At 44.1% G+C, this 12,770-nt stretch overlaps 1 protein-coding gene across 2 annotated transcripts; it reads right to left on the reverse strand.

The window, feature by feature from the left end:
* Positions 1-229: 229 nt before the first annotated feature.
* dusp10 (dual specificity phosphatase 10) lies at positions 230-12,157 on the reverse strand. 2 transcript variants are annotated; one of them, XM_047573917.1, is made up of 4 exons: positions 11,904-12,157; positions 10,095-10,924; positions 5,228-5,596; positions 230-3,622 (listed from the first exon to the last, which is right to left on the reverse strand). In XM_047573917.1, exons 2-4 carry the CDS (start codon positions 10,876-10,878, stop codon positions 3,357-3,359), a joined length of 1,419 nt encoding a protein of 472 aa, XP_047429873.1. In that variant the 5' UTR covers positions 10,879-10,924; positions 11,904-12,157; the 3' UTR covers positions 230-3,356. The 2 variants fall into 2 exon arrangements, with proteins under 2 accessions (XP_047429873.1, XP_047429872.1); XM_047573916.1 differs by having other exon boundaries at positions 11,921-12,156.
* Between the last annotated feature and the right edge of the window lie 613 nt (positions 12,158-12,770).

Here is a 12,770-nt window from a genome sequence, read left to right on the forward strand (position 1 = left end):
TACCACTGAGGATAGAAAGCATAAACCAGAACACCAAAACAATGAGCTGAAAGTCACTAAAATGCAATAAAGTTCTTGTTCTTCTGGATTGATCTTTTCTTGAAGAAATATATTAATAATTGCTGTTTTAAATGTTTGAATGTGACATGAAACATCGGCCAGAGTGTGAGGGCAGTGGAGCTATTTCTATTTCTCTTTATAAAAGTAAAAAACCTCCAGGACGGCAAACAAAACTTTGAAGCCTCCCTGTTTATTTCAAAGCTCACAAGTAGGGATTTACAAAATTACAGTGCTTCAATTGCAACAGTAGTAGAAGAAGAGTCGGAGAGATGACAGACCAGTAGAGGAATTTTGAGCAAGTCATGCAAAAAAAGGTGTGGGAGAAGGCCTCCGTTATAATAGCACCCTTTTGTGGAAAAAAAATAAATCCATCTGTCCGTAGGTCAGTGCAAAAATAGTAATGAATATATATATATATATGCATACAAAGAAAATAGATATATATTTTTATACTGTATATACTTGACCGTTGACTACAGACACAAAGAAAGATACTTGTAGAGCGACGTCCGCCGGAGCCTCCGAGCCCAAAGCAGAGACTCTCCAACAAGTCTAGTCGTAAAGAGTGCTCGTCACACGCGTCACAATGTTCCGAGTCCAAATGACGGGGGAACGAGCCCAGGTGTCTTTTTGCAGCTGTCAGTCAGGCTATGACCTCTACACGAGGAGCAGTGTGGCAAAAAACAGACAGACAGACAGACAGACAGCACCATAATGTCTGCGAGAGCCCCTCACGGGAGCCAGGAGCACACAGCATGCTTCGTTTCCAACCAGAGACTAACGTACAGTACGACGGTTACATTATTCAGTCAGATAGATCGGTACATACAAAAGCCATGTGCTGCTGTGGTTGTAGGTAGGAACCAGCAGGTGGGATGAAAAGGTGCATTTTTTCTAATATAACCTTGGCTCAGATGATAAGCTCCCTCCATTTTTTCTTTTTTTTTGTTTTGCAAAATGTTAACCACTGAATATAAGCTACAAACGTGGGCTAAATGGTTATTAAACGCCTTCTGTGTCAAACGTGTCTCAAAGCACCAGGTAGACACCATTTCTTTTAACCTGTCTCTCTCTGTAAATCTCTGCAAACTTCTCATTCATGCTTGGCAGAGAGCTCTTTCCCCCGACAGCCTGGAACGCGACCTGTAACGGTTTCATTTTGCATAGCATGAATTTTTTTCACATGAGGGATTCTTCAAGCTCATTGTCGTGAGTGTGTCGTAAAGCCGTACCGAGTCAGAGACAGAGGCAGATGATCAATTTTTCGAACATATTGGGTTCAGTCTTAAAGATTTAACGGTTTGTATTTTTTACTTCTTTCTTTCTTTATTTTTTTTTGGTGCTTTGGCAATGATATTGTTAGCCCTGTGCTTCATTTTCTGCCTTTTATTTTCATGCAGACGATGAACAGAAACCAGAAGAACATTACGAACATAAACAGGACTGGGATCATAATTTACTTAGCTGACTTACTTGGAGTAAGCCAACTATAAAATACTGGGTTTAAACTCCGCGTGTGTTTATGCTCGTTTATGTGTTGGAAAAACATCGTCGGCCCTTGGATTTATCAAATCAAAGCCAATCGGATCATGAGACGCGTGATTTGGCTGCTTTTAAATGAGTTTTTTTTATAATCCGTACACTAACGACTGAAAAAGGAATAAGAGAAGTTAAAAAAAAAAGCATATATTTGTTGAAAAATGCTTCACATGTGAGCATATTTAAACACACCTGCTGTGTTCATATACTCGCCACTACAGTACTGTTAGATTGACTTACAATTCACGGTGGTTTCGTCTTTCGCAAAAACTAAATCCCATGACATTTTATTTTTACCTCTTATTTGAATGCAGTTTTCCCAGTATCTGCATACTGATCAGGAACGGCAGAATTTTACATGTTACAGGAAGAGGAGTGGGTCGACTTCCGTCCGCAAGCTAGAAAGTTCAGCCTTGGCGTGTTCTGCATTCACATGACACATGAATTAAGGCATTGATAGAGGCACTAGAGCAGCACGTGACGGCGGCGCTTGCCTATTCAGGGGAGGAGAGCTCACTTAGCTGTAGCTTCAGAGTCAGCGGCCGGGGGAGTTGGTTAAGATTAGACGAGGGGGTCACGCTGCTCTGCTGTGCAACCACAGGAAGTGCGTGGTTGTTTGAGGCCTGCACCTCAACTCTGCTACTTCAGGAAGGGTTAAACCATAGCTCACAATGTAGGGCATGGACAGGAGCATAAGATGTAGCTACATTACAACAGGGCTGGATGAACCAAAGCTAAAAAAAAAAAAAAAATAAACAAACAGAGGAGACAGAAGCAGGCAGTGAAATTCACCAGTAGCCCTGTTTTACAATATTCACTGATTATTCTTTCCTCTGCCAGCAGCCATGCATCAAAAAAAAAAAAAAAGCTCTTATGGCTGTCTGGTAATATGTGTATTGCTAAAATATATGCATATGTGGATGCAGGAATGCTGAAACGAAGAAGCAAGGACAAAAAAAAAAAGATTTTGTGGTTCAACTGACAAAAAAAACAAAAAACGATATAGTAAAGCCCCATTTTTTTCCTTTCTCTTAAACACGTTTGCGCCTAAATTTTACAGCCTATCTGTATGCACCATAGAAATGAACAACAGCAGTTATATTAACATTAAAATGGTTCATCAGCAAAGAGCTGGAAATGTTTCGTAATCATCACCGATATATACACATAAGATCGAAGGTTGCATTCCACTCTGAAATTATTGCACAGTAAGCCGCTATGGGCTCGTCATGGTCACCCCCGTAAATCCCTGTATAAAAATAGAACAACAACATTAACACACCAAACAAGTCGTCATCTTTTTTTTGTTGTTTTTTTTTCTTTTTTGTTTTTATTGACAGGCACTGCCGTGGCCAACACCGCCTGAGTCTGCAAACATAAACTTGAGCTTCAAGAGTTTCTGTTGACAGTAACTGCCCCTAAAGCACAAAAGAATATCTTTTCCATACCGATTCTCTTCTACCCTCGTGTGCACTCCTCTGCAGTCACAAAAGGAAAGCTTCCCACTGACCTCTTCCTCTATCTCTCACTCTCTAACGCATCTTTTCCTCCGGGACTTCGGCCAGGTCCAAACAGTAGGGATTTTTGGCATTTCTCTTCACCACTGACCCAGAGCTTTGGCACTCTAGAGAGTCCAAGATGAGCATGAGGAGATTCATAAAAGAATACAGCGTCTCTGTCACGCGCTCCACGGCGGGCTCGACGAGCAACCAGTCTCTCCTGAAGCGAGTACGAGCGTCGAGGGTCGAGGGGTCTGCTTAGACGACGGTTTCCACGCCAATCAGCTTTGGCGTGAGGATTCGTGGCGTTATTCCGTTGTTGAGGTCCTCCTCGAACTCCAGCAGCTGGCCCATGAAGTTGAGGTTCGGGGAGATGATGGGCCTCCTGGTTTTGACGAACTTGTAGGCGTCGGTCATGGTCATCCAGGTGTGCTTCATCAGGTAGGCGATCACGATGGTGGCTGATCGAGACACGCCGGCCTGGCAGTGGATCAGTAGGCCCATACCAGCTTGTTGTGCTTCCTCTGCAGAAAGGAAGATAAGATGAGATAAGATAAGATAAGATATGATTCGGTATGGTACGATAAGATAAGAAATGATACGATAAGCTAAGAAAATGATACGATACGGTACGATACGGTGCGATACGGTGCGATACGATACGGTACGATAAAATAAGAAACGATACGATACGCTAAGAAATGATATGATACGATCGTTATGATACGATTGCGATACAGTATGGTACGGTATGATAAGATAAGAAATTATTCGATACGATATGGTACAGTACGATAAGATAAGAAATGATACGATACAATACGATAATCTTTGTCCCCCCATGAAGAAGTTCAGTCATGATAAAATATTAAAGCTTCCTGTGTCATCAGGCATCTACGTAGACAAGCATGAATCTGGAAACTGTTATGAAAAGACCCAAATACCTGCTCGATTCGATACCTACATGAAGTATCCAAGCACTTCTATATAATTTGAAAGTTTTACATCAACTAAAGACACCTTGACAAACTAAGGGTGAGGAGTTAAGGCCGGGACACAACAATACGATGTCAAAGAGATACCGCCAATGAAAGCTGATTGTGGCCTCATGTCACTGGTGTCTGCACCAGAAAAGTAGCACTCAAGCAAGTGGCTAGTTGGCGTGTACTTTCTCCCCTTGCCTGAAAGGAAATGAGCAGTACTAATAAGCAATAGCAGTACTCAGTATTTGTCATTTAAAAACTGAAAACCTCAACATGTGCTATTAACTTGAATGCTAGCAAGCTAGGAAGACGTACAAACCATCGTACAGAGCTGGTCTCCTCTGATTCATTCGTGCTGTTTGGTTTGTCTAAAGTTCACTCATTCTAGAGGATCGGGTCAATGTGAAAATATCTCTGTCACAAAATCTCTGAAGAAAAGGGTCCAACCAAAAGAGACAGTGTTGGACACAACACAAAAGATTGCTGCCACACACCCTAACCCTGGACCGATACCTGCAGTCTCCCAACCGTCAGCTCTGTGCGTCACTGAGGGCTGGTAATAGTGATAATTCAGCCGTTAGTCTGCTTTAAAAACACTTTTCTTAACACTGATATAAAAGAATCTGAATTGGGCGAGTAACAGGTGGATCTGTGTGTGTCCAAACCTCTGTCCTCTAAATTTGCCTCACAAATTAAGAAATAATCTCAATCTCCAAATTTGTCACTAATGTAAATCAACTGTTTAGAGAATATGTAAAGCGTGAGCTACTCTGAACGCTAATTATTTAATCGTTACAGAGATCATTCTTGCTTCTCTGTAACCTTTCTTTTTAACCTTGTGCTTCCTGAACAAGACAAAAAAACAAGCATGACTCACAAGATGGCGAACAGAAGGAAATTATTGCATTTCTGTGTATTCTAGTTCACAGAATTACTTTTGCTTGCATTTTGCTTTTAGCCCTATGAAATGATGGATGCTTTTACCTCATCTGCTCTTAAACAAATTGTCACACCAAAACAATCTGAATAAGTGATAGTCTTTTTACAGCCCTGTGCAGCCTGCAGTGAGACACTTCACATACACATTGCCTCGTCTTAAAGGTCACAAGACAGAAAGTTGTCTCAGCTGAGTGGAGGTTTTCATACCGATGAATTCAAACGCCTCCTCAAAGTACTGGCGCAGGTTCTGCTTGTTGCTGTCAGTGGCGGGCAGGCGCTTGTAGACGAAGAGACCCGTGTCGTAGTGGTAGAGCGGCAGGTGGGTGGTCACGTTCAGGATGTAGCCGATGTTCAAGCGCTGCAGCAGGTTGGCGTCCTGAGCGTCCTGCTCGTTCCCCAGGTAAAGGAAGGGCAGGATTGGCGTCAGCTCTGCATTCTCTATGTCCGGGGTGGAGGGCAGGGAGTGAGGTAGAGCCCCCGTCAGGCCGGCGGCTGCGCCCGTGTCCAAGCCCTCGTGAAGGTGCAGCGAGTGCTCACACAGGTTTTCGTGGCTCTGCCTGAAGCAGCTAAGGCCTCCTGTGAATCAGAGAAAGACGCCGACGTGAGCTCAAAGTAGATACAGTGATTCACTTGTGTTGGGTCAGCAAACTATTTAATGTATTTTCACTTTTCCACCTTCATAATATTGTGTAGGTCTTCATTGTGTCTCCAGACCAGATGTGACTCATCAGAGAATGGACCGTTGGTCTTCTCGATGTTGTTAGTGGGGGGACCTTTGGATCCTATGGGTTGAGGGGAGGTGCCTCACAGATACTTAACCTCCTGAGACCCTGCGTCCTCATATGGGGACAGGTTTTAGGTTTGTGGTAGCTTCTTATTGTGCTTCATTTGGACCTGTTGTCCTCATAAGTGGACGCCTTTATCTGCCTTTATCTGGTAGCAAAGGATCAATACACTAGCCGGTGTAAAAACATGATAGCATGCTAGCGGGCATTTCAGCAAAACCTTTTATTTTTATGGTTGAAACTTGTCTATTTATGCTTCTGCAGTTTAATATGACACGCAAATGTAACAAATTCTATCAGTAGTAAAAAGCTGCAGCGAGTACCCGTTTGAGGACGTTGGGATTACACATCCTGCTAAAAGATGATGTTTAGTTTTTATACTTATTAGCTCCTTGGAGGAATCAACAGCTCATAACAAAGCTCGGAGATCTAATGCACAAATTTGTGCTTTACTTGAGTTGTTCCTTGAGTGTTTTTGTTCCTGCTGCCATCAAAGAGTGTCATTGCTATAGGGTGGGGCCTGGTCTGGTTGAGTAGGTGGGTGCTAAATGTCTGAGTAACATCCACATGAATGCCAAGTCCAAAAGTTTCCCAGCAGAACACTGTATTGTCACAAGACGGTGGTTTTAATACAAATGGGACCTCTTTGGTTTCAGTGGCTTGAGTGTGGGTTAAAGGTTCAGTTCCCACTAGAGACCTCTGTGCTAAAAATACATGTACTCATGCCTCTGACCACCACATGGCACATGTTACGACAACTAAGGGACAGCTAAGCGCACACATCCTATACAAGCAACAACAACGGGCTACAAAGTTGCACAAAATAAATTTGGTTCTGATTTGAATGACGAACGATTACAGAGGGATGTTCTAATCAATCCGTTGTGAGAAGCAGCCAAAGCAGCTCACGTGACAGTTTCCACTCGCTCACGTACGCACTGTTTACCTGTTAATCTACAGGCAAACAGTCTCAGCGAGCGTTAAACACACTTCTCGCTGGACAACTGCACTTCTCCAAATAACCAGTTTGCACCTGTTCATGGTGCCACTGGCCAAAGTTTCCCTCGAGCACTGGAGCCGCCAGGGAGGGGTCCAAGTATCAGTTCATGTATTGTTCACAATGCAAGAGCTGACATCATACCATGTGAGCTCATCCCACACCCTCACAACTTCCCCTCGGTGGGAAGCAGGTGGGAATGTCCTGTCAACCGTCGGACAGTGTTTTCATCACGAAACGGCTCGTTTGGTAACCATAAACCTAAACGCAGGATTGTGACAGTGGTCACGCACTCGCTTTAATGTCATTATGGTAATTATTACACAAAAGAAAGGGAACTTCTTTTGTTTTGTTTTGTTTTTTTTACAGGGGCTGTTCTATCAGACTTTAAAAGGCACTAGGGGGGATTTCCACTTTATTATCTTTCTTTCATTTCCACATTTTGAGCCGTATTTTAATATATTTCCTGAAACAAATTAGAAAAACAACGGCAGCCACGGTGTGTTTTTATAATCCAATATGTCATAACGCATATACTTTTATGAGGATGTACGACTGTCCTATAATTTATTGCCCTTGGAAGCAACAGAAACGAGCTGTACACACAATGCTAACATCAACTTGTAGAGTAGTAGTTCAGTTGCTGAATAGTTGTTAATTTACTAAAGTTGTGTTTATGGAAACTCTGTCGAAAATTTAACGACTGGTGGAGACCAAAAAGAGATCAAAAATATGATTCACTGAATTTGTACTTGTGATGCACTGTTAACACTGTTGATATGCCACTTTAGTCATTGTAGCTTAAAAATGTAAAAACTGAGAAATCATTGCGCGTCATGCAACTCCACGAAGCATTTTAGTATCTTCTGGTCTTAGTTTGAGGTTTTCCAGTTATATCAACCTTGTTCCCAGCTATTTAAAAACTCACATAAACGGTACACGGTACCTGTGCTACATGTCCACATCGCAGGACGACAAAAGTCAGCAGCTAGCTTCTAAAACAGTGGAGTGTTAAGCAGTTAAAGACAAAGATCATCCACCAGGAGTTGGTGGAGACCAAAAAAGAGCTACAAGGAAAGAACTTTTACACATGTTAATCACAAAATGTTTGCAAACATGTAACAACTTCATAAGATAACAATATCATATAACATTTTGTTTTAAGGCCTTGGACCCCAAACTGATGGAGAGATTAAGTAGCGACCCCCTACCAACTATATGTGTTCTATATTAAAACGAAACTTAAAAAAATCAGCCTAGTGCTATTTATAAATATACATTATTATTATCATTTTGCATTCAATCTTAAGCTATTCCTTATCCTTCTCCTAAAAAATTATGGACTCGTGTTAATGTGTATTTAAAGATTTGTGGGGGAAATTAAAAAAAAATATCTGTATATATAAAAATGTCTAATCAACCAAAGATTTTGGACCCCCCCATCCTCCCCTGCAGCACCTCTGTGGACCCCCTAGGGTTCGCAGACCCCCTGTTGAAGACCTATGTCTTAGAGTTGTGTTTACAGCTTTGAACCAAAAAAGAACCTATTGATGTAGATTTTAAAAATACATTTTGAGTAATACACTTGTATGTCTTGAGCAGGTCTGTTGAACAGTAAACCTCGTGTCTCTATGGAGACACTGTTGTTGTATCTTCGTCTCGCTCTATCTCTCTGTGTTCTGGAAATCCTTGTTATAAACCAACGTATGCTGATAATAACACACTGTCACTTAGTTAATAGCTTTCTACTTTATATTTAGAACCGAGCATCATTTGTTTAGGACACGGAAACAGTGTCAGGTCGAAGCAAGCCAGCGCTGTATAAACATATTTTGTCCCAAACTGCACGAGGATCTTTTTTATTCTGGTCAAACTCGGCCGATAAACAACCATTTTCATAGCAAACTGAGAACAACAGAATCTCCCGGAGCAGCTCAGAGCTGCGAGATGAAACCTGTCGAGCGTGACCGTCTGTCATGATCTCTGACTGAACTCGCGAAGGCAAACACGAGAAGTGCCTCTGTCACTTTCACAAAGCCACTGGCTCAGTTCCTGTTCAGAAACTACCGCTCCTGCCTCGCGAGGCCTCTGGGCGCTCGCCCCTAAACTTTCCGATGCCGGTGACATGTTGTTTATGGCAATTCTGACGGATTAAACGTAACCCAGTACTGCAGAGACGGAAGAATTTGTGTTTTCCAGCGGAGTAGAGTATCAACACCACGGTTATATTTACAATAAATCATGACTAAGGCATGATAGTAACTGAGAAGTTACAGTGAAGTATGACTAAATTATTCACGTTCTATTATCTCACTATTACTTCTGCTTGTGTAAAATAATAAATGAAACTGAAAGCTCTCGAAGAGTTTAAAGAATGAATTTAAAAAGAGGATTAAAAGAATTAATAAGTGAGATCAAGGCCCTTCTAGCACTAAATGTTCATTTGCTCATCAATATTGGGTGGAATGTAATCAAAGTAGTAAATGTCGGAGGGGATATCTCGCATTTTGTAAGAATTAAACCGTTGGTGGAGGTGGTGCCTGTTCCTCCCACCGTGTTACGCTTCAGACAGAAACCAACGCGGGACGACAGACTGGAGAGAAGTCCATCAAAGCGCACGGGAGCACCGGAGGAAGGAGACAACAGACGAGGACGGATCAAGGTGCTGTGATCTTACGGCTAGACGGCGGCTGGGAGGCATTCAGAAACCCCCCTCCCCTCCTGTCCTCTACACTCCCCTCCCCTCCCCTCCCCTCCTCTCCATCCCCCAACGCAGCCACGACAAGCTGCTCCAGCTTCAAACACACAAACCAAAGATAGAAAACGTGGCAGCGACCCAGGGACCGCTATCTCAACAGGCTGCCTTATTTACTAACAGCTGCCTCTCACTCCCTGCAGAGAACGTGTGTCATATAGAAAGCCGCTAAAGAGGGCGTGCATATGTTTATGCGTGAGGAGGGATGCACGGCTTTGATTATAGGTGTTGGGTTTCACATAATAACGCCCGTAGAGCCCCTCTGCACGGACCTCACAAGATGATAAAAATACGAGCGCGCTTGACCAGAACAGTAAAAAGATCAAAGTTTAACAGGCTTTACGCACGCGCTATACACACTATTATTCCGCAGCACTAGTTTCATATTATATCGCCACTAAGCTTCTGCCACGGCCAAATCGCACATTGCTTTCAGATGTCTGAAGTGATTTAGTCCCTCCGGAGTCAAACTAAAGCCTGTGAAATTGCGGTTTCTGCCCTGTTTTTTTATAAAAGGGATGCCCGCTTAAGTGGTACCTTTGAGGACGATGGGGTCCTTGCCCTCCCTCCGCAGCGATTCCAGGACCACGTGTAGAGGCTGGGAGGACGTCAGCCGGTTGGGGTCCGCCGTGCTCTCGTCGTAAACCACAATCTCTTTGGAGAAGATGCCCTTAAAGGAGTCCTTGCCCTCGCGGCAGGAGATGAGGTCCAGCACGGTGATCTTGCCCTGCTGCAGCCGCCGCCTACTGATCTTGTCGGAGCAGTTGATGTGCACCGCCCCCCGGATGTGGCTCTTGTTGTACTCCATGAAGGGCCGGCAGTCGATGATGACCGGCACGGGCCCTATGGGGTGGCCCATGGGGCAGCAGGTCATCCTCTTGGCCAGCTCATTGGGGTGGATGACCCTCAGGGTGGACAGGGCCTTCGGCGTGCCCGGGGCGAGGCTGGGGGCGCTCAGTGCTTCATGGTTGCTGACCATAGGCGTGGGCGGCGCAGCATAGCTGAGGTTGGGGCTGCTGGCGCTCACCTGGCTGTGGCTGAGGCTCTGGCTGTCCTTCTCATAGGTAGTCACAGAGCAACAGCTGGCACTGCTGCATCCACACGACAACGAGCGCGTGGAGCCCTTGGATGAGGGCATATACGTTACAAGATTGGCCGTCGCCCGGATCTTCACCACGGTGGTGCTGATGACGGTCTTGCTGCTGCTGCTGGTGCTGATGGAGTCCAGGTAGCTGGTGTCCAGGCGCAGTTGGAGTTCCTGAGGTCGGATAGGCCTTGGCAGCGCCACCACAATTCTGTCGTCGAGAGGAGATGGAGGCATGGGGAGGCCGAGGGCTGGACGTCTACGGAGAACTCAACAAGCCGCTCTGTAGGGGACAGTCCACATGAGAACATGAAGATACTCGATACAATTCTGCTTCCACTTCTCACTCAGATCGAGGCTGAGCAGCGCGCACGGAGCCTGACCTCCCGTCTGTTAGATCAACACAAACTAGAAAACGGCTGCTCAAGCCAAATATTAGTAGTGTCAACACCTGCAGGGCAACACCCAACTTAGTGGGAAAAAAAAAATAGGTGTGACAAGACCAGCCACTAATAATAAACGATGAAATCATCAGAGAGCGTCTTGCAACTGAATCACCGAGGGAGTAATTGATATGAATCATGCTCCAGATACTGTACATGTGTGTGATGTTAAATGTTTCATCCCAACTCTGCATGGTGTGTCTGAGAGATGGAGGAAAAGAGATAAAACACTGCACCAACGCTGCAGTTTTGTCTCTGCTGAAAAGTAGGGGCACAAAAAAAGAGGGGTGGCAATTCATCTTTTTTTTTTTTTTTTTTTTCTTTCTACAAAAGCATGTCATCTTGGCATGTTATGTAAAGGCGCCCGCTGAGCTCTGCCTATCCCGGCCATTGTCGTCCTTTCAGCGCGGTGCAGGTTCAGCAAAAGCAGAAATCATTCATGGCCAAATTCATTGAAGAAACCGGCATGAGAACGTGCCGTGAATGTGATATGGCTTTCAGGAGGAGACGGAGTGATCAGATGAGCTGCAGACTGAAGGAAATCCAATTTCACACCAGCATGGATTACAAAAATTCAAATAAATAAATGCGGCTTTTTAAACGCGAGGGTTGTAACTTTACCGCAATGACTGGGATGATATAACCCGGTAATATACATTGGGAAAAAAATATATATATATAAAAAAATAAAGAAATAATAAAACACTCAAAATGGTTGCAGCAATTTGCTATTCCTCTTCATTAATTATAGAATCGCGTGAAATCTCTATGACTGGGCATTTCAACAATAACTTGTGCCACAAATTCACACAAACTTGCCTCGTATTTCTTCTTACCGGTGAGTGTCGCGGTTGACTCTAGACGGATTTATTAACTCCGCTCCCCGGCAGCGTTGCCTCCATTCAGTCCGTCCCGGTGTTGTGGATCGGCAACATTTTTTGGTACTTTTACCCTGCTCCCCCAGAAATAATATTGAAGGAAGTGTGCCAGCCTACAGAAGTCGCGCTGCGGGATTGACGCGCGTCTGAGCCAATGCGCGCACTCATTAATATTAAACGGGAACCTTCCGCGCACACTGAGGTCCGGCCCTGCGAGGGGAGGGCCGTTTTAAGGCCGGGGCCGCCTCCCTCCCTCCCGTGTGTGCCTAGATGGGAGGGAAGGGGAGGAGGTCGCCTTCATGTTCACGTATGAGGCCTGGATGATGTCACTGGCAGCCAATCAGAAGTCTCTCCAGGAGGCTTGAGGAAGAAGACGCGGTGCCTTCAGGGGCAGCTCGTAAAACGCGCTCACCGCTTTAATAGGCGCACTAATCACTTATTAGGTGGGCTAAATCTAATCTTAATGAAGGTTATAGTGTTCAGCATTTATTTAGAATAACTGAGGGAGCTTTTAGAGGCTGTGGTTGGTACTACTACTGAGTACATAGACACGTTTTAGTGTTTAATTCAATACAGTTTAAAAGCAAAACAACAAATTACATCCTCCATAATGATATTAACAGTTGAATTAATACTTTTCTGACACCGTTTCAACAGAAACTCAAAATTAGAACAGTCATGAAGGAGGAATTAGTTCATGACACTCATTTTCACTAGTGTACTTAATGAATTGACAAGTGTCGACATGACAGAAGAAAGACAGAAGAAAGGAAAGTGAAACCCACTAAAATAATGGCCCGCCCATCAT

The sequence above is a fragment of the Mugil cephalus genome, chromosome 21 (genome assembly GCF_022458985.1).
Source record: "Mugil cephalus isolate CIBA_MC_2020 chromosome 21, CIBA_Mcephalus_1.1, whole genome shotgun sequence".
NCBI classification, from domain to species: Eukaryota; Metazoa; Chordata; class Actinopteri; order Mugiliformes; family Mugilidae; genus Mugil; species Mugil cephalus.